The sequence below is a fragment of the Camelus ferus genome, chromosome 17, assembly GCF_009834535.1.
Source record: "Camelus ferus isolate YT-003-E chromosome 17, BCGSAC_Cfer_1.0, whole genome shotgun sequence".
NCBI classification, from domain to species: domain Eukaryota; kingdom Metazoa; phylum Chordata; class Mammalia; order Artiodactyla; family Camelidae; genus Camelus; species Camelus ferus.
The window spans coordinates 49404052-49430763 of record NC_045712.1 but is presented as its reverse complement, the minus strand read 5'-3'; the positions used below and the strand labels follow the sequence as shown (position 1 = coordinate 49430763).

Below are 26712 nucleotides of genomic sequence, written 5' to 3'. Positions count from 1 at the left end.
GTGGGAGCAAATCCGCAGGCACCAGGGCTCTGTGCCTGCAGGAGAGGGCGGCGCCACTGACCAGAAAAGCACCATGACCGAAATGGGGAGGAGGGAATAAGAGTTTGGGCAGAGCAGCAACGTGACTACAGGCTCCATATGGACCAACAGACAAACACAGAGATTCATCAGAACAGTCAGTGGAGAAGCTGAATCAGGACAGAAGTGGAAGGTGTTTCTACAGTCAAGCATGTAGGCAACTAATGAAACTGGGCCTATTCAGAGAGGAAAAAAAAAAAAAAACTACTGAACATTCTGCTTCAAATATTGGATATCTCTAATATCCAAAATGCCATCAGCAGGTTTCTGGAGAAATATTTAACTTAAGGTATCACTGCACTGCCATTCAAGGACATATTTTCAAATCTAGTAACTTCAGAGAGGCTTCCTGTGCTGTGGAGGGGGGCAGGCAGAGCCCCGAGGGAGGCTGGAGCCCGAGGCATCCAGAGTCTCTGTCTAATTGTTAGCACGTCTGAAATGGAACCCGTGACTCCCCCACGAGCCTTATCATCCAGCCGATTAGACCCAAATCTGGGGTGCTGCTCTTGCCTCCTCACTTCCCTCACATCCTTCATCCATCCCTCAGCACATCCTGACGGCTCTACCTGTAAAGCATCTCCCCAGTCTGACCACTTCTCCCCCGTCCACTAGGACCCTGGTTCGAGCCACCACCACCTTTTGCTGGAAATTGCAGAGCCTGAGACACACTTTGTCCTCACTTCAGCCTTCTCACGTCGGCCAAGGGGGTCCCTACTACACATTCCTCAGTCCTCATCCAGGTCCACAAGGCCCTGCAGGACCAGGCCTTGGGCTGCATCTCGGACCCCATCTCCCACCAAGGCCCCTGTCCCTGCCCCCACTAGCCACACCGACCCCATCACATGGGTTGGCCGGGCTGTGAGCCTGGGCCTCTGGTGCTTCCCATGAAGCAGCCTCCTGTGACTCTGCCACCCCGGAACCTCCCAAACAATTACGCAGATGTCCTCCGACGTGACATGAGGCCAGTCACAAGTAGCTGTTCTAACCGAAGTGTGTGGCATGGTACAGAAGCGGCCAGTGCAGCAGGACTGAACTCCTTCGTTGAGGACCGGGGCTGAGCACCGCCGAGCACAGAGGTGACGGCCGGGTACGCCCCTGCATCACCTGCGGGAGGTGGGCCCTGCCGGGGCACACGTGCTTCACACTGCCCTCCAAGTTAGCCCAACACGGGCACCTGGTGCAAATGTCAACAAAAACCTGAAACAAAATGTGTCTGCAATTCCATACACAGCCAAGAAAAACAGAGGAAGCTAACGGAAGCTGTTTCAGGCTAGAATCCACATAATTTCTCCCATCCTCTCCCACCTCCACAGCTGAGCTGGCTGTATGCCCAGCAAGGTTCAGACACTTTAATGATCTGCCCCGCAGTCAAGCGGAGCGTTTTCTTGAGCTGTGGTCCCAGGCCAACCTCGCCTGGCTTGTCTCATCAATCAATCAAGGATCAATATCCTTGACCTCTAGTGGGGAATTCAGCCTTGACTCCTCCATGATCCTGAGAAATTCAACCTGGTCCCAGACCTGGACATCTCAAACCTGAGTGCACAAGGCACATCTCCCTAGGCGGCAGGACCAGCGTCTGTGGTCCCTGTCCCTGGAGGTGCCCCCCACCTACCCCACTGCACCCGAGCCACTGGCTGCTCCTTCCATCCACTAACTTAGCTCATGGGAAGGAACTTGGAAATGTGCTTTTCCCATAGCCTTATATTCCCAAAGAGGTTTCAGTGCTTCTTATAAATTAGAGCCCTCAGCGAGGCCTGGCTCTGCAGACAAAGGCTGAGCAAGATGTCCCACGAGCATCACTGGTTGAGAATTACTCCTCCTGCCACCACCAGGGCTCCTGGGAGGAGCCGCCCACCACAGCCACCCGCCTCCAGCCCGGGCACCCTGACTGTGACCCCTGTGCCTTGGGGGCGACGCTCAGTTTCTTCTGAAAAAAAGAGGCAGGGCTCAACCCAGCCAGGCAGAACTACCCCAGGCCATGCTGGGAAGCTGCACTGGAGTTCATCCTGACTTCCTGACCTTGGGGGAAAACGATGCAGATTTGAAGGACATTCTGAATTTAAAACGATCACCTGTGGGAACCCTGGCAAGTCAGAGGTGGTTATTTGGAGGCTCCCGTTACAGAGAGAACACCTTTCATCCTGTAAGTAGGGAGCGGGCACATGACCGGTTTCCCCTGCAGGTGCTGGGTCAGCTAAAGATAGCGCGGAGCCCGCCGAGTGCGGCACAGACACCACATCCCAAAGATCTAACAGGAATAACCATCCAGTTACAACAGCTGCTGGCGACCTCCTGAGGTTAATCCGGCTGCTCTTCGTTATTTCAGAGGCGAAGCCACGGGACATACTAAGAGTCGACTCATGTTGCAAATATGTGTGCACTTGGGATTTTTCCTGTTCAGTAGATACAATCTGCATGAGGAAATCCATGACCTTCCCAATGTTTTTTCATATTAAAATAAATAGGAAACCTTTTTTTGTTTCTCCTCACCTCTGAAAAAAAAGAATTCCACAAGTTTGTGTTCTATGTCAATGGTTGCCAGAGGGGAGGGGGGTGGGAAAGGACAGACTGGGAGTTCGAAATTTGTAGATACTGACAAGTATATGTAGAATAGATAAACAAAATTATACTGTATAGCACAGGAAAATATATACAAGATCTTGTGGTAGCTCACAGCGAAAAAGAATGTGACAATGAATATATGTGTGTTCATGTATGACTGAAAAATTGTGCTCTACACTGGAAATTGACACAATATTGTAAAGTGACTATAATTCAATTTAAAAAAATTAAAATTAAAAATTAAAATTAAAAAAAAGAATTTCAGAATTTTTAAACTACTAAAGGAGTGTAAATACATGAAGAGTTCTAGAAAAGTCTCAGAGTTGAAAAGTTCTGTTTCAAGCAAATGGCATTTTTTTGTTGTTTTGCAATTTGGGGACTGTGGCCCAAAGCTATTAATATTTCTCCATGGTTCTGGCCTCCGCTGCTGTGAATGTAAATAGAATTCCTGGTGTCCGAGTCCTCTGGGTCCTCCTCTGTGAGCACTGAGCTCCCTCCCTGGCTCCCAGCCCTTAACCCCCTGCAAGGACGTGGCTCACTGGGCGGAGCCCTGGTATTCAAAGGGAATGGCATGTCCTGTAAGATGATACAGCGCTGTTTGCCAAGAGCGGGGGGACAAGGAAACACACTGAGTTTAGTGTGAGCAGAGAATTACAGAGACTAACAGTGATGGGTTATAAGGACGAGGGGCCTTTGTCTCGCAACTGTGGCCTGGAGGAGGTTGTGACTGGCCCGAGGCTGCGCACAGGTAACCGAGCTGGGTGCCTGACTCCCCAGCCAGTGCTCTCCCCATGAGTCCCCTCCATCCTCATCCTGACCGAAAGCAAGGAACTCTTAAGTACATCTGCTGTGGGGATGGGAGTGTCCAGCACAGTGAAGAGGGGTCCTCTGAGGTCGCGCTGAAAACCCCGTCTGCCGGCGGACAGTGTTTCCTGGATGACGTGTCCCAACACAGCAGCCACCCCGTGGTAGACTCGTGAGCAGGCAGGGATTTATCCCCTCCTGCGGCTGAACGGCTGCCACCACTTTCACAGGACTGCTCGGACACGGCTGCGTGGCCGGCCCCCACCGCCCTGGCCATGACCGCCTGCCGTAACACTTGCAGCATCGGATACCAGTTTCTGGTACCCATGTAGAAAAGAGGAGGGGAAATGGCACCACCAGAGGAAGGGCAGGAGGGGTCTCACAGTAGAAGAAACCGACATGTGATGTGAGCGCTTCATGTAAATGCCAGTCACGGAGTTGCGGTCTGAATACTGAGAGTCACGTGGTCTGGGGTTAATTCCATCCAGGGGCGGATGCAAATGCCAGAGGTCATGACCTCGTCTGTCTCTACCCAGAAAAGGCAGCATCTTCAGAGCAGGTGTTATTTGGAGTGCCCTTTTCATTACAAAACAACAACAAAAACAGCAAACTGCCACCTTTGACTCAAAATTTAAAAAGTGGAAGAAGTCAAGCTTGTTTCAAAATAAATATGACCTCCAACTCTATAAGGCAGAGTCCTGTTTTTCTGGATAGCTGTAAAAGTTAAAAGTCACATCAAAACAGACATGCGCAACTTAAAAGAAATAAGAACACACATGAAGATGTGAATTATAAGTGAACATGACAGGAATTTTTACTGACTTGTCCTACCATTCTTAATGGGTTGTGTCATCCACTAAACCTGGCACCCTGTCAGAAGCCCATCCAATGGCTCATGCTGGTCCCAAAAATCAGACAAGTATTCAGTAAAAAAGGACTGCTCCAGGTGTTTCTTCTACAGAGCTGATGGAAGTCTCAGGGATAGGACCCTTCCAAATATTTACTCATCCCCTTGGGAGCCAGGCACTGTTACACACCCAGAACAACCGCCTGGGCGAAACCACACACTTGTGTTCAGAGCGGTTACCTTCTGGGGGGAAGACCAACCAGCAATACACACAAATACAAACGCACATCAGTGGTGACCCGTGAATAACAACAAAGCTGAGGGGTATCGGGAGTCCTGGGTATGCTACTTTAGGAGAGTCAGAGAGGGGTTCCTTGATAAGATTAGCATGAACTGAAGAGTGAGTCAAGGTCAAAGCAGAAGAGTTAAGTATCTAAGTTAAGTATCTCCTGAGCAGGAGTGCGCTGGTTTGTGCAAGGAAGCCCTCGGGGGCTGGAACAAAATGGGCAAAGACAGAATGCAAGGAGCTGAAGCTAGAGAGATGGCGGGAGCCCATCTGCGCAGCTCTGTCCAATAGGAATAGGGGTTTGGACTTTGATTCCGGAGTTATGGGAAGGCTTTAAGAAGAGGACTGACACGATGTGACAGATTTTGGAAAGGTCCTTTTGGATGAGCTGTTAGGAACAGCAGAGAGAGTCAAGGGTCAGAGTGTGCTTTAGGCACGTTAACTTTGAGATGCCCAGAGACATCCACCAATCAATACATGAAACGAGAGACGAATTTCTAACAAGAGACAGCCATGCCTGACAGTCTCCCAAAGCAAAGCTGACGAGCAGCTGAGGGAGGGGTGGACTTTCATAAGCAGGGACACTTGGGGCCCGGTTGATGTTAGCCACGGAAAGGTGGTTCCTGGATGTGTTCCAGCTTCTTACCTGGTTCTCAGAAGCTCCTGTACTGATGGGAAGCTGCCACCTACGGACTTGGTCACGTTTAAAGCTGATTCTGGGGCTTTCATGTGGCCAAAGAACAAGCAGTCCTTTCCGGGGAGGTGGGGACATTTTCATCCCCTGACTGTTTGACATCCAAGTGAATCAGTTTCACAAGAAGCAGTGGTAAACAGCAGAAAAGAGAGAACATGACTACTGAGGTGACATTCTTCTGTGGTGCGGACCTGAAAACCAGTTCTCAGTACACTCGGGTTAATGAGGAACCAGCAATCAGCTAGGTAGATGAGAAGAGAACCAGCCAAGGCTGTGCCTCAGGACCTTGGGCTCGTCCTCAGCCTCTTAGCTACCGCGTCTATCAAACGAGGTGGCCTGGATTCTGTCCTCAGGGTCCCTTCCACCTCTAACTGGATAACATTTTTCAGTATATATACACATATACGTGTATGTGCATATACACAAATATAAGTTTGGGATACACTCTAAATAATATTTTAGGAGGAATCAAAATGTAAGGGCTAATCAAGAATCATTATTCGCTTGAGGACTACATGGGATCCAAGAGTCTTTAAGCTGATTTTCTTCCTTCCTACACTGAAGGCTGTGAACAAAAGGGAGACATGAAGGCAAGATTCTAACGGATTTTACCCGGGATAAAGCAGAATACAGTTTTGTATGTGCATAATAACCTCTCACATAAGAAGCAAAAAGTATGTAATTTTTTTAAAGATTGCAAGGAAACATAGCCAGAGCTAATGCAGCTGCTTCTAAGAGTGGTATAAAGGGTAAATTTCCATTTTTTTAAATAATTTTGTTTTTTTCAAATTTTGTACAGTGATCAAAAAAATTTAATGCAGAGAAATTCCACTTTATGAAGACTCTCAGCCTCCACACTACCCAATAAAGCCAGTGTCAGTGGCCTGAAATGGGAGCAAAAGGCCCAAGCCGTGCTGTCCGAGAGCTCAGGGCACAGCGGGAGGAACACGGCCCCAGGGCCACGTGGGGGCCAGAGAGCGAATAAGGCGAAGAGGTGGGGATGGCAGGCGTCAGGCAAGGATGAGCACGGGCCAAGGCTCAGAGATGAGAGAGAGAGAATAGCTGTTCAAGAAACAACAGAGGGCTCGCCCTGACCTTGGCGAGCCACAGGAAGCACGGGGCAGGGGTAAGATGAGGCCGAGAAGGAACAAGACCTCCAGGAAATGTGCGACCCAGCTGAGGAGCTGGAGCTCCACCCTGGCCATCAGAAGGTGTTTTAAGTACCTAGAGGCCCAAACCTGAGACCGTGGGGATCTCAAAGGACCCTTACTTCTGTCTCATCTGTGAGGCTGACCTGAAGACCTCTCTAGGGAGGTATGAAGTATCTGGCAGACCTTCCCAAAGTGACCAGGCCTCTCCTTTCCTTGGAAGGAGGAAGCCTCTCTACCTGCTGAGATAAAAATCACAGAAAGCGCATCTCTCCATCAATTTCATCTATTTTAAGAACTTAAGTAGGGAGGGTATAGCTCAAGCAGCATGCATGAGGTCCTGGGTTCAATCCCCAGTGCCTCTTCTAGGAATAAATAAAAATAAGTAAACCTAATTACCTCCCCCCACTAAAAAATAATAATAATAATTTTTTTAAAAAGCCAAAAAACTTAAGACAGTGAAGAGATTGCTGCTTCCTCCTCCCTTCTGGTCCTCCCCTCTCATCCCCGGTGACAGGGTCTGGACAGCCAAGGCTGAAGATCAGGTAAGCTCAAAAGCAGGGTCACCTGCATTGCAGCCTAAGTCCCAGTGTGGACACGGACAGCAAAGGTCTGAATGGCAAACAAATAACTATGCAGGTTCTCAGTTAGAGGCTTCTGTGAACTTCCTGGAATGCTTTCAGTAACATTTCGACCAGGACTGTGATGCTTTGGGCTCAAGCAGTCCTTGAGCACTTGTGGAGAGTGTAGCTGGCTTCCCAACGTAGACTTCTGACCGACTCGTTTCCAAAATATTGCAAATTTGCAGCAGATACGTCAGGAGGTGTGATGTAAAGTAATAAGGATGCCAACTTGTTCTATCAGAAAAGTGACTGCACTTTTGGACAAAAAATGGTCATGCTTATTAGATCAAGTGGATTCTTTTAAACTGAAATCAGAGAACCTGGAACATGGTGGGGGAAGAAGCGATATCCTGGCAATTCTAGGGTAATCATACCAGGAAGAGGCCATTTGAGTGAATTCACTTTAAAATAACTCCATATTTCACACTAAATAGCAGGGGACAAGGCTTAATTAAAATATTATTTTTAAAAATATATTATGAAACTAAGATATATTTTATCTTAAACAAGGTGTAAGTTATAATTGCAACTCTGCCCTAATAACTAATGGGTTCTGCTGACATTGTCTGGCATTTGTTTTCTGACAAAATCATATCACATGACCCAATATCCATGAATTTACTGTTTCCTTTTGTAGCATAAAGAGGCTCATTTTTGCGAACATGTTAGAAAGATCCATCAATTTTTCCTAATGGCCTCTCCTCATCTTTGTTCTTCAAGACATGCTTTTTGGAAGTTCCATCCTGTCACCTTCCTTCTCAACACTCCGGTCCTCAAGCGTCAAGGGGTCCGATGCCCCCAGCGCCTCACTCGTCAGGACCCCATCAGTTCAGCACCATCGCTTGCGGCAACTTCATGAAATGCTGCATCCTCAGCCAGGCTCACCAGTTCATCTCACAAGTAGATTACCTCTTACTTGTATCACATGTCACAGAATTTTCACACTGTCTGGCAATCAGAGGGAATGGACCGACAGAGAGGGTCTCAGAGAACAGTTACACAGACGAGATACTGGAGGAGAGGTCAGTTTTATAAGTGGTCGGTGAGCTGGAACTGTGTCAGTTTCGTGACAACGCCTCCTTCCGTGCACAACCTCCTGACAACCCCACCGTGGACACCAAGCACCCTTTGTGCTTTGCCGCACAGGCAGATGAGATGAAACAGAGGTGGACTGACTTTCTAACAGCAGGCTCCCCCGTGAACAACAATGTTACAGCAGAAAGCAAAGCTGGACGATGAAACTTTGCTTCCCTACCCTGCTGCACACCAGGATTCATTACCACATGTAACCGGGAGTAACCCCAGGCTCAGGGATGGTACCCCGTCACTTGCCCTTTGAGATCTACCCTGAGGTGTCTGCCTTATCTGACCCTGGATTAACAAATCTGCCTCATTTCAGATGCTGCTTGATAATCTCGCTTCTGAGAACAAAGGAGCAATCACAGGTCAGCCTTGGGAAAAGAATCTAGAAAAAGGGATCCAGCAGTGTGGCTTAGGGGAAGACTCCACTGGGGAAAGTGAAACAGGAGAGAGATGACAAAAACAACATCAACTAGGTGTAAACAGACGAGACCAAGCTCCCCATCGGCCACATCCTCAGGGAAAACTTGAATGGCCCAACATCCTCAATACGGCCAGTCTTGTCTCCAACCAGAATTGGATCAGAGATCAAAGTCCACACCCCCCAGTCTCATCCCACTCTTTGATTGTCTTTATATGGTTTGTATTTACCATATTTTCCTTTGAGGCAGTGGAGACCTGTTTGGCTGACTAGGGTGAGTCCCTAGGAAGAAAGGGGCCACATGTCCTACTCATCTTGTAGTTTCACCCTCTCTTCCTTTTCCACCATTTGCTCCCTCTCTTCTTTGCACATAGTGATGCTCAATAATTTGTCTATTGAATTGAATCCAAGCCTTCCAGTAAACATGAAATCTGATGTTCACAAAGAAAGAGGACAGGGAGCTAGACCAGACAAGGCCCCGAGGTGGAATTTTTCCATGAGTCTACAGGCAGAGGGAGAGGAAACAAAAAAGGTAGCTCTGGCCAAACAAATGAGGTTACGTGGGGTGAGAAACAGTGGAAGACCTTGCTACTTAATCCATCTTACCCAACCCTGCTTTTAGAATAGAACTGAACATAACAATCTGTCAGCAGTGAAAGGATGACATAAAAGGATGCCCGTGATGCTCAGCATTCCTAAATTCCTCTTGTACTATGAGAGCAAAGAGACCTACAATCGTCTCTTTCTGGTTTAAAGACTTCCAGGGACTGATCGTGTTGCAAGCCAGTAACTCCATCCCATCTACGATGCCTCATAAATTACTACGAATTTGAAAAGGTCCTGACAAGAGAGCTCTTGACTTAGAACTGTTAAGATCTTTTTCAACTGCTGGATGCCAACTCTTACCTAATTATTTCCCCTAACAATTCCTGCACCAATAGAGACACAGTAAGGTCCCTACATCTTTAGTACAGGAAATCTGCCTTCCCGCTACGTGCCAACCCAACAAACGGCCCACTGGCCATCCCCCGAGGCGCCTCTGATAGCTGTCTTCAAAGCAAATTAAAGAACTTCATTTCCCAACCCCATTCCCAATGGCCACCCTGCTACTAACTATTGCTCCACTCTGTTCAAACTCAAGAGGAAACAGTCTAGGACAACTTCAGGTCCTTTGTAATGTTAGTTAATCTCTCAACACTCTTTTGAGCGTATTGTCAGGACCTGAGCTGTGACCCAATTGTGTAACCTTGGTAAAGAGTCTGGGCTTCCTGTATCCTCTGAGCTGGTCTAATAAAGATCTGCTTACACCAAGTACAAAGGCATGACAAACGCAGTCCCAACCCTGGATTGTTTTAAACTAAATCAATGTATTTGGGGGGGAGGGTACAGCTCAAGTGGTAGAGCACATGCTTAGCATGCACAAGGTCCTGGGTTCAATCCCCAGTACCTCCTCTAAAAATAAATAAATAAACAAACCTAATTATCCTCCCCCAAAAAATATAACAAATAAACCAAAGTAATTGGCAGTCACTGTATAATACTTAAATATGCAATACTAAATTATGTAGCCAGGTCCCAAAGTGCCGGAGAAGATTCAAGGTTCTTCACAGCCTTTTCATTCAGTGCTCGGGGGAGAGTCTGGACGTCCTGGGAAGAGAAGGCGGCCAGGTCCCACCACGGAAGACTGTGGGGAGCCTCCTTCACGCCTGGCGGCAGCACAGCTAGCTCTCACTGCAAGCAGCCCAGAACAGGCAGAAAATTCATTCCTGACTGCAACCCAGCACTGGTCAGAGGTTCACTGAAAACCCCTGGTAATTGCAAGAGAGAACCTAGAGGACCTGCTAGCTCATCCTTCTCTGCACCTGGGTTAAGACAGAGGAGAGCAAAGGAACGAACATTTGATTTGGTCCTCAGAAGAAACGTCGCCCCCGGGCTGCAGCTGGATGCCACACACTCATCCCTTCCCCAAGGTCCAGGCTGAGGCGGCCCATTTAATCGAAGCTTGTATTGACTGCCAAACTGTACCATGAGGATGTTGGCCACAGTGCTACCCAATGTCTCTGAAGTAAATGTCTCCTGAGTATCCAAACTCGAAATAAGGAAAACAGTGTAACTTGGGTGTTTTCCCATTTGCCTTGTCAATCATCCACTTCAGCTCAATTCAGACCTAAGCAGAGTGATTTTAACGAGACCCTCCGCAATGCCTACTCATTCACCTCCTTTGAAATGCCCTCTGCTCTGCTTTATCCTTTCAGCATTATGTTCAATCTTAGAAACTTCAAGCCATCTGCTAGAAGTAAGATTATAAAATATGCCATTCTTGGGGAAGTGTCTTTGTCCTTTGTGGGACAATCTTACCTGCATATGAGTCTGTTTTTCACCAAGGCTGTAAAAATCTCCTGAAAGAGTTTATGCTGGGGGTGTTTGCTGAAGTTTCTCTCATTCTTGTAGTTTATACTGAGATGAAAGAGACAGAAAAGCATTTTGTAATAAAATAAACAAACTTATTTAGGATGCCTCAAAATTACCACCGCAGAGAAAGATCACCCATATGCATGCAAACACTGAAGGACTCTTGGAACTGAAGGTACCATGAAAGGCAAGTATCAGCTGTTAAAACAGGAAGTAGAAATTCAATTACAAAGTTAATAATAAAGATTATAGTAAAGCATATGTATTTCATTTTACCGATTAACTAAATTATTCCCTACAGATACTTAGCAACTAAAACTGGTGAGAGGGAAGAAAAGAGCATATGGAGAGAGACAATGATTGGGCACATTATCCAGACAGCTGTGCAAGAGGCAGAGAAGTGTCTCTCCTGTCACTCCTGTCACGTTGCCGCCCACCCAGCCCGCGGGCTGCTACTGCTATTAACACCAGTGGATGCCTTGTATATTTCCTTGTAGATAACAGGGAGTTATTAACACAGGCTATGGCCCTTCACCTGTGAGAGGGTTTGTGGTCGCTGTGTGTGTGTGTGTGTGTGTGTGTGTGTGTAACAAAGTCATGAGATAGTCTAGCCTCAGCTGTTTTTCCCAGATATTACAACCATCAGAGAGGTTAAAAATACCCCCAAAGCACTCTACCTTAAAACTGGAAAAGGATAAGAGATAATACACAAAAGGGTCACAGTGATAAAATATATAATACAATATTTTTGTGCACATGAAAATAGATCAATTTTAAGATCTAGGCTGAAAACGCTGGAATTACACAAACATACCACCTCAGAGGCAGGTTCTGGAGTCTCGTGTTGTTGTTTGGATTGTTCTGCCTTTGTTGGACTGTGTGTCCCTACCCTAGGCAGGTGAGGGCTGTCACAGTTCTTAGTAATGAACACAGGCAGACTGAATACGTAACAGTTTTTAAAGAATTTTGTGTTCCTCACTAAACGTGTATTTGAAAATTTTGAATTCATGTGGTATTATGAAACATTTGTGGACTATTGAATTCACTGTCATAAAATGACAGGGAAAAGAAACCTAGGCCGAATAAATAGATAAATGATCATTCTAAAACATTTATATTGAGATTTCATGTCAATTCATTATTTACATGGCACTTCGTGCCAAATGACTTTAACACACTGTAAAACCGAGAGAAGCAGCTCCAGGAGGGTGGTGGCCACAAGAATGCACAGCTTCTAAAAGGTCTGCACGCAACAGGAGAGAGAAACAGAGGCTGACACTTCCTGTGTGAAAGGTGAGGGACTGAAAGCCTCGTTGTTTTGACAACCCCAGTCGTCAGCCAACACATCTGTTCACAGGAGTAGCTTTTTTTATGCCGCCTCATTGCTGCAAGATACAGAGAGACCAAAAGCTAAAGACAAAACTTGGAGTCAGCCTAGCCAGTCAACAACCTGAGCCACTTCCTCATGGAGCAAACGCCAAATGATGTCAGCCAGGTGTCCTGAAACTCCCAGGTCAGTCTCACCTGCAGCCACTTGGCCTGTCATTTACACACTATTTCTAATCTAAATTACTGAAGGAGGAATCCCATTGGTAAATTTTAAAGTGGGTTTTCAGTTTTAGCTCCTGCGCCAAACTGAAATAAATCTTTGGGCTAATGAGGATAGGCTGGGAAGGCAAGGGACTTACTGGATTTTCTTACCTAAAATTTTCAAGTTCGACGGCTTCCGTGGACTCGTGCCACTGCCCTCGAGCCCTGTGCCCGGCCGCCCCGATGGCGGGCTCAGACTTCGTCATGCTGCTCTGCGCACTTTCGAAGTTAATGGCTGGGAGCTACAGAAACAGAGGCACAGAGGATGAGAGGATGACGCTTCAGCAGAGGATAAAGGAAGTCACAAAAGAGGGGGAATGAAGGGAACAAGTGTTTCCCCAGCCAACGGCTAACATGACAGCTGTGCCGAATGTGGGGCAGGGGTTTACCAAGCTTTAGATATCCTTGACCTAAGTGTTTATCTTATGCTGCTTTTTCTCCATAGCCTGTAACACCACCTGTCACGTCTTACAGTTACTGATGTATTTTCAGTCTCCCTTGATTAGAATGTCAGCTTGAAGCAGGAGCTTGCCTACTTCTGTTCAATGCTGTATCCTTAGCACCTAGAACACTGCTAGGGATACAGGTCTGGGTGAGGACTGGGCATTAGGCGCTTCTGAAGCTTCTTGGGTGATTCAAATGTGCAGTGGAAACAGGGAGCTCACAGATGCAGCTGGAAACTCTGTGGACTGGAGTGGAGCCCCAAACTGAGAATGAGTCACCTCCATTCATTCATCTTCATCAATCACACACACTGCTTCCCAGGACTTAGGGGTATAATGGCAAAGAAGAGTCCATCACTTTTAATCAGTCGGAATGTTTCAATTCCTCTATCATGTTTATAAAAGTCATAAAAATACAGAATTCACCATAGGAAAAGTAAAAATTTGCTTAAATTATAACAACTTGAGTATGCCCCCATTTACAACATGAACTGGTAAATGTTTAATAAATTGTGACACTGTCCGTATTCAAATAGTTTCACTTAACCAACCTGTAATTGGGGCTAGCCCTGAGAATTGTTTCTTGTACCACAGTAAAGCTGAACAAAGTGCAAGTTCTCCATTCTTTCCCCAGTGCAAGTGAGGAATGTTCTGTAATTAGCTAATTACAGATGAAGTCAGGAAAGCATAATGTAACTAAATAAAAACTACTCTTTTCAGTTAAGTCATGCTGTGCTAAATATTATAGTTATCAAATAAAGCTACAATATGCTGTACTTGTGGTCCTCGTCTATCAAAGTACTTGATAGAAATCTGCAGAAAGACACTGTTTCCTTATCCAAAGAGAACATTTCGGACTTCCCGTAAGGCAGTCAGCTTACAGAAAGACACATCATAATGAGGACATTGTTTAATAGATAGCAAACCCCTCCCCAAACCCTTCTTCATCACATGCCAGCCACAGCTGAAGTCTCAAAATTATTAATAAATCTTACAGCCTGTGTGTTTTCAGTAAAAGAAAGTATGAGGATTATGTGGTACGTTAAATTCAATATAATCAGTTGTAACTCTAGTTACTGTAAGCAAGTCTCTTTATCGACTATAGTGAAACCAGGCGTTTACCTGTGCCTTTTGTCTTTTCTTGTTTATAGACAGTTACTGTACTGACGCTGTTGCAAAGGCGCTTCATCTTTAAAAAGATTCACAGGAGGTTTACAGAAGGAGGTCCACATCAAGATGACAGCTATTCAAAGACTCCAGCCCATGCCGCCCTTGGACTCAAGACACAGGAAGCTGTCCTTCCCCTGGGGCCCCTAGATGAGGCATTCAGACATTTTTACTCCCCAACAGGCAGGGACAATGCCCCTACTAAGCCTGGAAGCAGCCACAGAAGACAGACCGCTGCCCCTCTGCACTCACTTAAGATGATGGGAGTCAATTATCTGGGGAGGAAATGAGATGGGAAGGAAGAGGGCAGGACACAGGCATTTAAGGACACAGCAATTAGCACCAAGATGGCAGAAAAGGCAACTCCCAGGAGACCTGGAGGCCCACGATGGTGGGAGATCCAACCTCCAGTGGACCCTGAGCTTCATTATACACACTGCAATGTACTAGCTGGTGAATGACAGACCCACAAGCACTACGACAATTCCCAGGCTGACCATGAAAGGTCAAAAAGTGGGCAGTGACCCAATTCCTGGGAATCCTCGTTCCTTCCCCAGGGTAGTTGGAATAATCCTCTCATTTGTTAGCATATAAAAACTAGCAACACGGTGCTCGCGGCCTTCTGGGAGGGCCGGCACTGTCTATGGAGTGTATCTCCCTTCACCTTAACCACCCCTCCTTCCCCGTGTGTGTCTCTCTAAATAAATCTACTTTTACTCAAAAAAAAAAAAAAAAAAAAGTTAAAAAATAGTAATAAAAAATAAATCTTACATCCTATAAAACTACATTTCTATCTCAGTTCAGTGGGCCAGTCCACAACCACCACAAGACAACAGGCCATGGGCACTTGCAGTAACGCTCAGTGGTTAAGAGAACAAATGCTGGGCCAGATGCCCTGGGTTTAAATCTACTCTTTGAGAGCTGCATGATCTTTTTATTTTTGGTTTTTTTTCCTAATTGAAGTACAGTCAATTACAATGTGTCAGTTTCTGGTACAGAGCACAATGTCCCAGTCATGTATATACATATGTATTTTCGTTTTCATATTTTTTTCCATTAAAGGTTATTATAAGATATTGAGCATAGTTCCCTGTGCTCTACAGAAGAAACTGGTTTTTTGAGAGCTGCATGATCTTGAAAGTTACTTAATCTCCCTGCACAACGGTTTCCACATCATTACGATAGAAATAATAACAGTAGTACGTAGTTTTAGAGTTATTATGAAAACTAAGTGACTTGGAATTTATAAAGCACTTGCTATGTGCCAGGCATAATTCTAAGTGCTTTAAATTCTTTTAGTCCTCAAAATCATTCCCATGGCACAGATGAATCCACTAAGTAGATGAAATCTGTCCTTCCAAATGACACGATGAGATGGGATCACCCAAATGATGCTGGGCATGAAGTCGCAGCAGTGAGTGGACCGTCCTGTGCGACACGGGACACAGAGGGACGCAGCACGCAGGAGGCAGGTGTTCCAGGCCCAAGGGCTTTCAAAGCCCCTTGCCTCCACAACTCCCAGAATCCTGCCTGCGAGAGAGAAGGCGGGCAGCACGCAGAGAACGAGCCTCCTCCTGCTCCTCAAAAGCCATCCCGCCACTGTCCGTGCCACTTGTCTGGGTCTCACGACTGTCACCTGCCACACCCCCTTCCTACACCCAGCCCCTCAGAACACAGCTACAGTGCCTCCTGCTTTTTCCTTCCACAGCATCTACCAAAACTTCTTTTATTTCAAGGCAACTAATGGGCTTGTAATGAATTATTTTCTTTCTTTCATCTTTTTTTTCTAATTGCACACCAATTTCTTCATTCCCTATGGCTTTAAGTGCAGGAAAAAAAACTGAATTCCTGCTCAAGGCAAATTACTTCAAGGTTCACGAAAGCAAAACTTCTGATGAAGCCTCCAACCAGCTTTGTACTTTTCCTTTGCTTCAACAACCCTGGGCAATTCTTTTGCTCGAAGTATTCGGTTTGCCGGGACTGTGATGGAGGGGCCCCTCCCCCTCAGTGTGTCTCTGGCCCCACTTCTGTCGGGACAGAACGGTCCTGCAGAACAGCAGGCCCTACGGTGGTGAAGCAAGGTCCGCAGAGACACGCGGGGAAGACAGGACAAGAGGAGACAGTGAGGGGAGGGCCTGGCTCCAAAGAGATTCAGATGAAGCACACCCAGCTCTTTGCAATTCTCTGCCCAAACCCATGAGGTTCACTTCCGCTGCAACAGCTTAACCGGCCATCTTGGCTCATTATCAAAGGACAGGCCAGGTCTTGTGAGAACAGAAACTCAGGTGAGTGGGCCTTAATCCCAGGTTTCCTTTTTCAAACGGACTGCAAAAAATCTGCAAGCCTAATGTGTAGCCAACTAGCATTCTCTGATGGGCATTTCCTCTGGACTCTGACTTTGCTTTGTTTCCAAGCCTTGCTTTTCTTTGATAATAATCTAAACACTTTATATATCTTTATGTTCTTTCTGGAGCAATCAAGATACAAATAAATTCTTGATTTATTCACTATAATATCTTACTTCTATAAATATCTCCACATTATTTTACAGAAAAAAGAATAGGGTGTTCGGAGTAACATTTATTATTTAAATTATTTAAAATTGCATGGAAGTTTTATAAATAGAATTAAGAATGAATTTTGTGACCCTCGGGATCTTTGTATAAATAAGCTGTTTATTATTTTCATTTTTTCTCAGAACTATCTACTTTCTGAATAATTCAAGCATTGCAAACACGCATTTTTGAATGGTGAAATGATGAAAAAGACACACTGTGTGAAGTTCTCAGACAACAAACTGCAAATTCTAAAATTGGTTAAAGGGAGGAAACTCTTAAATTCACTTTCATGAAGCCGGCCTGGTGTTAACAAGGGAGTGGCGTTGAAAGGAGGCACAACAGATCCACTGAGTGTGGGCTTCAAAGCTGCACAAGCAGAACCAAAACTCATCACACATATCTCTTTGACCCTGGCCAGAGGGTTACACTTGCCCACGAGGTCACCGAATTTTTAAGTTACAATTCAATTTGGCAAAAACTGACCAAGAACTCACCGAATACAGGATACAGTGAACCGGAGGCTAAAGTCAAAGTTGCTAGCATCGGGAAATAGACCATCTTGTCAGGAAATGAGACATGTAGACATATGTTTCCAAGGCAAGGAAGAAAATGATGCTACAATGTTGAAAGAAGGTACTTTGGCAAGAGAGGAATCCCTTCTAGAATGGAAGAGAAAGGAAACCTTTTTTACGGAGGTGCTGTCATTAGATCTTGATCTTGGAAAGAGTTAAAATTTGATAGGAAAGAAACTTGGGAGAAGGTCAAATTTGAGAAAAAGCAAAAAGTTGGAATATCTGACATCCTGGTTACATCTTAGGATGCACAGTGAGAAGGGATGGGAACCACAGCCAAAACTATGCTGAGTCAGCCTGCTTCCCTCACTAAGAAAGAATGGACTGACGTGGCGCACCCGCTCACGACGATCAGCACACCGTGGGCCAGGAAGACCGCGCAGACAGACCGAGAGTAGTGACACTGAAACGGGCAGGCGAGGAGAAGAGAGTTCCCGGGGTGGGGACGGGGTTGCAGCCTTAAGAACGGAGAAGCAAGAGGAGAAAAAAATATTTTCAGGCTGTGCTTACTTCAAATCAAAGCTCATCTATTTTTTGAACTGTAATTTCACTTCCCAAGTCATTTAAAAGGTATCTCAGTGGTCAGAGGCAAACACTGCGAAGACAGAGTATTTGGGTTAGAGCCGTATTCTACCATTAACCGACTGTATCATCCTGGGAAACTCACTTAACTTCTCTGTGCCTCAATTTCCTAATCTGAGGGAACCGTGGGGCTCTGGTCATGAAGCAGGGTAACGCAGGGGAAGCATGGGGCACACAGCATGCGCCTCTGTGTAGGAACTGTCATGTTTGACCTTAATATGCCGTCAAATCCTTAGACAATTATTCTCCACTACAAACAAATACACAAAAAAGCTGTAGGTGGAGATCAAGAGAGCACAGTAGGCAGCCATAAAAAATGATAAAATAATGCCATTTGCAGCAACATGGTTGTCCCTGGAGAATGTCATTCTAAGTGAAGTAAGCCAGAAAGAGAAAGGCAAATACCATATATCACTTATATGTGGAATCTAAAAAAAAGACAAATGAACTTATTTACAAAACAGAAACAGACTCACAGACATAGAAACCAAACTTATGGCCACCAGGAGGGAAAGGAAATGGGAAGGGATAGCCTGGGAGTTCAAGATTTACAGACACTGACTAATATATATAAAATAGATAAACAGGTTTGTACTTTAGAGCACAGGGAACTATATTCAATATCTTGTAATAGCTTACGGTGGAAAAAATACAAAAACGAATATATGTATATGACTGAAGCATGGTGCTGTACACCAAAACTGACACAACATTGTAAACTGACTATATCTCAATAAAAAAAAATTTTTTTTTAAAAGACAGCAGAATAGGAGGCGCAGAGCTCACCTCCCACCAAGAACACATCAAAAATACATGTACCTGTAGAGAAATTCTCACTGAAAACCACCTGGAGGACGGCAGGAAGCCCCTCCTACAACCCGGTGTAAAGAAAGGGCCACAGGGGGTCGGGCAGGAAGGAGGAGTGACGGGCCGACCTGTGCCCCCAGGAGGGAACACACACAGGAGGGGATGTCACAGGCTCGGAGATCCTCCCAGGGATCTCCTGGTTTGAGCCCCAGCCCTGGGGTCCAAAACCGGGAAGATGAGTCCCTCAGTGTAACCAGGGGTAACCATGGGTAACCAAATGATGGATAACAGGAAATGACAGGGAAAATACCAAAAGTGCAGATACATGAACAATTGAGATTTGACAGTAAGTGCCAACACAATTATGGAATTCAGGTGTGTTTCACAGTTTATCATTTTTACTACTGAATTAGGGCCTATGATTCATTCTGAGGCAATCTCTGTGTTCGTGTTTGTGAGAAAGATCAAAATTCATCTTTCTGATGTGGATATTAAAGTATTTCAGCATTAAAAAAAAAAAAAAACAGTGGGACTTACAGGAGGACTGTAAGAAGGTGACACTCCACTCACAAAGAGCACAACAACACGTGCTTGCTCCCAGGAATGAGGCGGAGGAAGCAGACAGAAACTGCCCGGGCTCCGGCTGGTTTCCCGTGAGCGCCCCAGCGCACAGCGGGGCCACCCCGAGCGCTGCCCTGACCCCTGTCGCTCCAGCACGGCCTGCACTAGAGTGAAGGCCGCGTAGTTGAGGAGGGTGCACACCTGGACACAAGGGGGACAGAGCCAGCCTGGACCCAGCACAGCATCCTCAGTGGGCAGCCTTTACCGGCTTCTGCAGAGGAGGTGGATCGGAAGCTGTCTCCAGCACTGACCAGCTGCCAGGGCCAGCCCAGTGCATACTCAACCCAAAGAGGGGGCCCAGTCTGGCTCCACCTGCTCCAGTGAGGCTCCCCTCTGGGGCAGGGTGCAGATACTGGGAGGGGGAGGGTACACACTTAGACAGAACAGACCAGCTCAGACCTGACCCTCCGGGCTTCTGCTCCAGCAACTTGGGTCCCAACTCCAGCCCCTAAAAGAGCGGTGACAGCCACCAAGCACAGAAGCAGCCCAGCTCACACTTGGCTCTGGCTCTGGCCTCTCCTTCTCCAGCCCCACCTCCCCGCAAGGTGATGGCTGTCAGCACACCCTGCGGGAAGACGTGACCTGTGCAGATCTAGCTCTCCCACCAAAGCCACTGGGCACGTGCAGCCTGCACAGGGACACTCCCACACAAGGACGTCCCTTCAAGACCAGATTCAGTAACTGTTTCACCTAATTTCATAGAGACAGAGACAGTTAACCAAAATGAGGACACAAAGGATTTGCTCCAAATAAAAGAACAAGAAAAAAATCTAAAAAAAAAAAAAAAACTAACGAAACAAATAATAATTCACCAGATAAACATTTCAAGGCATTATTAATAAGAATGCTAACTGAACTTGGGAAAAGAAAAGATGAAACAGTGACAATTCTAACAAGAAACTGGGAAACATAAAACAACCAATCAGAGCTGAAGAGAACAGTAACTGAAATGAAAAACACAAAGCAGGGAATAAACAGCACACAATACACAAGAATGCATAAGGGATCTGGAAAATAATGGAAATCACTGAAACAGAACAGCAAATAGAAAAACAAACTTTAAACATGACAACAGTGCAAGGGACCTCTAGGACAACATCAAGCATACTAGCATCTGCATAACAGGGGTCCCAGAAGGAGGAGAGAGAGAGAGGTTGAAAATGTACTTGATGATGTTATGGCTGAAAACTTTTCTGAACCTGAAGAAGGAGACAGACGTCCAGGTACAGGAAGCACAGAGGGTCCCAAACAAGATGATCCCAAAGAAACCCACACCAAGACATATAATTAAAACAGCAAAAGTGCAAGAGAAAGAATTCTAAAGGCAGCAAGCAAAAAAACACAGTCACATACAAGGGAACCCCCATAAGGCTATCAGCTAATTCTTCTGATGGAACCTTGCAAGCCAGAAAGAACGGCATGACACATTTAAAGAAAGGAAAAGGTACAAATCTAAAACCTAGGACACTCTACCCAGCAAGTTTATCATTCACAACTGAAGGAGAGAGAAAGAGCTTCTCAGACAGCGAAAACTAAAAGAGTGCATCGGTACTAAAACACGAAGCATCAAAGGATCTTCTTCAAGTGGAAAAGAAGAGCCTACAAGAAGAGGGATTTCTAGGAAAGAAAAAATCCCACCAGCAAAGGCAAATACATAGCATAGACTGTGGACCAACCCCTTAAGCGAGCTAGTATAAAGATTTTAAAAAGAATAATTTTAAAATGAACTATAATGATAACAAACAGTTACGGGATAAACATGAAAATGTAGACTATGACATCAAAAAAGACATAACGGGGGGAGGGGAGTAAAAAACTGTAGATCTTTAGAATGTGTTTAAACTTAGAAAATTATCAGTTTAAAACAAGTAGATTTATAAACCCCATGGTAACCACAAATCAAAAATCTACAATAGATATATAAAAACAAGAGAGAAAGGAACACAAGCCTACCACTAAACAAAATCATCAAACAACAAGGAAAGAAACAAAAAGAAAAAGAAAACAAAGAAGAACTACAAAAACAACCTGAAAACCATTAACAAAATGGCAATAAGTACATGCCTATCAACAATCACTTTTTTAAAAGTCAGTGGACTAAGTGCCCCAATCAAAAGACATACGTTCGCTGACAGGATTAAAAAAAAAAAAAAACAAGCCCTATCTATATGCTGCTTATAAGAGATGCACTCCAGAGCTAAAGACACATACAGACTGAAAGTGAAGGGATGGAAAAAAAATTTCTGCAATGGAAATGACAAGAAAGCTGTGGTAGCAATACCCATATCAGACAGAGTGGACTCTAAAACAAAGTTTATTTAAAAAAAAAAAAGACAAAGGAGGGCATTATATAATGATAAAAGGATCAATACAAGAAGCAGATAAAAATTTGTTAACATATACGCATCTATTACAGGAGCACCTAAATATATAAAGCAAATACTAACAGACATAAAAGGAGAAATTAACAGTTACAGTGGGGACTTCAACACCTCACTTACATCAACGGACAGATTGTCCAGACAGAAAATCAGTAAGAAAACACTGGCCTTAAATGACACATCAGACCAGATACCTACAGGACATTCCATCTAAAATGGCAGAATACACATCATTTTCAAGGGCACATGAAATGTCCTCCAGGATAGATCACATGCTAGACCACAAAACAAGTCTCAACAAATTTAAGAGACTAGAAATTAGATCGAGCATTTTTTTTTTACAAACACAGTGGTATGAAACTAGAAATCAATCACAGGAGGAAAAATGGAAAAAACAAACACATGGAGACTAAGCAACATGTTACTTAAAAAAAAGAGTTACTGAAAAAAATCAAAGAGAAAAATCAGAAAATACCTCAAGACAAATGAAAATAAAAACACAATCTGCCAAAGTCTACAGGACATAGCAAAAGCAGTTTGAAGAGGGAAGTTTATAGTGATACAGGCCTACCTTAAGAAACAAAAAACTCAAACAATTTAATCAACCTTTAGCCAGGCTTATTAAGGAAAATGAGAGAGGACCCAAATAAAGAAAATACAAAATGAAAGAGTAGAAGTAACAAGCATTATCAAAGAGATACAGAAAATCCTAAGAGAATACTACTAACAGTTATATGCCAAGAAATTGGAAAATCTGGAAGCAACAGATAAATTTCTAGAAACATATGACCTTCCAAGACTGAGTGAGGAAGAAACAGCCAATCTGAACATACTGATCACTAACAGTGAAATGGAATTAGTAATTAAAAAAACTCCCAGCTAACGAAAATCCAGGACCAAATGGGTTCACAGGGGAATTCTACCAAACATATAGGGAAAAGCTAATGTCTGTCCTTCTCAATGTCCTCCCAAAGACTGAAGAGAAAGGGACACTCCCAAATTCATTCTACAAGACCACCATTTCACTGATACCAAAATCAAAGACGCTACAAAAAAAAAAAAAAAGAAAGAAAATTACAGGCCAATATCTCTGGTGAATATAGACTCAAAAATTCTCAACAAAACAGTAGTAAACCAAATTCAATATGTTAAAATGGCCATACATTATGATCAAATTGGATTTATTTCAGGGTCACAAGGATGGTACAATATCCACAAGTCAACCAATGTGATACACCTCATTAACAAAAGGAAGGATAAAAATCACATGATTATCTCAACAGACTCAGAAAAGCATTTGACAAAATTCAACATTTATTCATGATAAAAACCCTCATCAAAGTTGGTAGGGAACACATCTCAACATAATAAAGGTTATATATGACAAACCCACACCTAACATACTCAATGGTGAAAAGCTGAAAGCTCTAAAATCAGGAACAAGACAAGGATGCCCACTTTCTTCAGTTCTATTTAACATAGTATTAGAAGTCCTAGCCACAGCAATCAGACAAGAAAAAGCAATAAAAGGCATCCAAATTCAAAGGGAAGAAGTAAAACTATCACTTTCTGCAGATGACAAGATAGTATATTAATAAAACCCTAAAGTTGCCACCAGAAAATTATTAGAACTAATATATGAATTCAATAAAGTTGCAAGATACAAGACTAATACACAAAAATCTGTTGCTTTTCTATACAAGAAGAAGGAACTATCAGAAAGAGAAAGCAAAAAAAAAAAAATCCCAATTACAACAGCATCAAAAAGAATAAATACCTAATAATAAACAACTAAGGAGGTGAAAACCTATACTCTGAAAACTATAAGGCATTGAGGAAGGAAACTGAAGATGACACAAACAAATGAAACCATATCCTGTGTTTGTGAACTGGAAGAATTAATATTAAAATGTCCGTAATACTCAATCTATAGATTTAGTGGAAGCCCTATCAAAATATCCATGATATCTTCCATAGAATCAGAAAAATAATCCTAAAATTTGTATGGAACCACAAAAGATTCCAAAGAGCCAAAGCAATCTTGAGAAAAAAGAACAAAGTTGGCAGCATCATGCTTCCTGATTTGAGACTATACTACAAAGCCACAAGTATTCAAAACAGCATAGTACTAGCACCAAAAAAGACACATAGATCAATGGGATAGAACAGAGAGCCCTCCAAAAAACCTACATACTTATGGTCATTAATCTATGACAAAGGAGGTGAGAATATACAATGGGGAAAAGACGGTCTCTCCAATGAGTGGTGCTGAGAAAACTAAACAGGTACATGTAAAATAATGAAATCAGAAGATTTTCTCACACCATATACAAAAATAAACTCAAAATGAGTCGAAGACCTAAATATAAGGTCAGGTCTGAAACCATAAAATTCCTAGAAGAAAACATTCTGACATAAATTGCAGCAGTATTTTTTTGGATCTGTCTCCCAAAGCACAGGAAACAAAAGAAAAAATAAACGGGACCTAACTAAACTTAAAAGCATTTGCACAGCAAAGGAAACCATCAACATAGCAAAAAGACAACCTACTGAGTGGGAGAATATATTCTAAAATGATTTGACCAGTAAGGGATTAATATCCAAAATATATAATCAGCTCATAAACTCAATATCAAAAAAAAACAACCTGATTAAAAAATGGGCAGACAATCTGAATAGACATTTTTCTAAAGAAGACATACAGATCTCCAACAGGCACATGAAAAGATGCTCAACCTCACTAATAATCAGGGAAATGCAAACCAAAACTACAATGAGATATATCACCTCATATATGTCAGAACAGTCATCATCAAAAAGACGACAAGTAACAAACGTTGGCAAGGATGCAGAGAAAAGGGAATGCCGTTGGTGGAAATTTGAACTGGTGTAGCCTATGTGGAAAATAGTATGGAGGTTCTTCAAAAAACTAAAAATAGAACCACCATAGGATCTAGAAATTCCACACCTGAGTCTATATCCAAAGAAAACAAAAACACTAATATGAAAAGTTACATGAATTCCAATGTTCATAGCAGTATTATTTACAATAGCCAAGATATGGAAGTAACCTAGGGGTCCATTAACAGATTAATATTTATTTTATATATATATATATACACACACACACACACACACACACACAAATATAAAATTTACTTAGACATAAGAGAATAAAACTTTATTACTTGCAACAACACGGATGAACCTAGAGAATATTATGCTTAGTGAAATAAGTCAGACAGAGAAAGACAAATCCTGTATCTTATTCACTGTACATGTGGAATCTAAAAAATAGACAAACAAATGAATATAACAAAATAGAAACAGACTCACAGATAGAACAAACTGATGGTTACCAGTGGGAAGAAGGAAGGGGGTAGGGGTGATTTAGAGGTGGGGGATTAACAGGTACAAACTACTACGTATGAAGTAAATAAGCTACAAGGATATATTGTACAGCACCGAAAATACAGCCAATATTTTAAAATAACTGTAAATGGAGTATAATCTTAAAGAAGATTGAATCACTATATTGTACAACTGAAACTAATAGAATACTATAGCATAAAATAACTACACTTCAATAAAAAAAATTTTTTAATGCTGTATTTCTCTGGTAAGTTCAGTGGATATAACAAAAGCCAGCAAGACTATATTACCACATGAGCTCATCAACAAATTAAGTAGATTCTGGAAGCCAGGCTCCCAGGGTTCAAATCCCACCCCTGCCATTTACTAACAGACCACGCTAAGTAAGTGTCTGCTGTTTTGATTACTATTAGCAGTTCTGTGTTATTCCCCAAACTTCCATTGATGGCCTCTCTTGACTCTCCAAAGTCTCACAGAAGCTAAGCCAAAAAGAAACTGATTATAGAGATAAATTCAAGCAGCAGTACCACTCTACCACTATTTAAAAAAATAACAATGCTATTATATAAATAGCCCAAACTCACTCTTCTCCTATTTCTGGTGAGATACAATTTGCAGCAAGTATCAGGAGTGGTGCTGTACCAACTGGGCAGCATGAGAGGTGGGAAGGAAAAAGGAGGGAAATGTGAACGTGTTTGGGAGAAATCAAATTCCCCAAAGCTGTGTGGAGTCAAACATCGGGCATGCAACAGGAGAGTACGCTGCTTCCACACTGAAGAGCTTTGCTAATTTAGGACACGTGGTGCCGAGCATAGACTAAAGCAGGGCCCAGGCCTGAGAGGAAAAGAATGAAAAGGCTGTGGATGCAGACTATGGGGAGAATATGAACCAGCTATGAGAGAAACGGCTGGATGAAGAAAGACAAAACATGTGAAAGGACAAAGAAAAACAGGCATATGGTTCATAAAGATGCTAAATGGGTCCCTCTGAAAACATATGATTTCTCTGTTGGTAATGCAAGCACATTCTTTGAAAACACTACCTGTTGTTTGCTTGATTGAACGTTCAAAAGGCACCGAAGTCTTTTTAGATCTGAATAGTCCCTAGGAGAAAGAATAACAGAATGTCAACCAACAGAAGACTCCGGGTGAACTAGTCATGCTACGCACAGTAGCCCTGCCACTCGGAGTATCCAAGCTAAACATTTCCTTAGAATTCTAAAAATGATCAAACATTTTAGTACATAAATGTAACCCAGGGTGGTAGCTGTCAAAGTTCTACTCTATTTCTCAAAAAGCCATTAGATCTAGGTTGCTGGCCACTGCCCAAATAAATACCTAGCAAAGACTCAGTATGGAGTTACCTGGTGGTGATTCCTTGTTTCTTATCGGCTGATTTCTCTGTGTTCTTCACTTTTTTGTCTTGATCAGGCATTGTAAACCATCAATGCCCCAGAATTAGCATCGCACTCCTTTCAAAGTAAACTAGAAGGAAAAACTTCAGTTGGGTTGTGCACTCCAAAATATTCTCAATTAACGCAGGCAAAATTGACTTATGACACTTATTTAAATATGCATGAACAATTATCTCTAAAACAATAAAAATATGAAGAACATTTACTATGCACCATTCAAAAGCCTTTGGATACACTTGGGGCATAGTTT

General features: G+C 43.5%; 1 protein-coding gene across 4 annotated transcripts in view; it reads right to left on the bottom strand.

Moving 5' to 3' along the window:
- NEK10 (NIMA related kinase 10) overlaps positions 1-26712 on the bottom strand; it is a 152805-nt gene that overhangs the window by 112421 nt on the left and 13672 nt on the right. For all 4 annotated transcript variants that reach the window (XM_032459417.1, XM_014561306.2, XM_032459418.1 and 1 more), the window contains 4 exons: positions 26412-26532; positions 26091-26151; positions 12657-12787; positions 10902-11000 (listed from right to left, as the gene is read on the bottom strand). In XM_032459417.1, the coding sequence (XP_032315308.1) occupies positions 10902-11000; positions 12657-12787; positions 26091-26151; positions 26412-26482 (362 nt within the window). In that variant the 5' untranslated portion in view covers positions 26483-26532. The remainder of the gene's footprint in view (positions 1-10901; positions 11001-12656; positions 12788-26090; positions 26152-26411; positions 26533-26712) is intronic.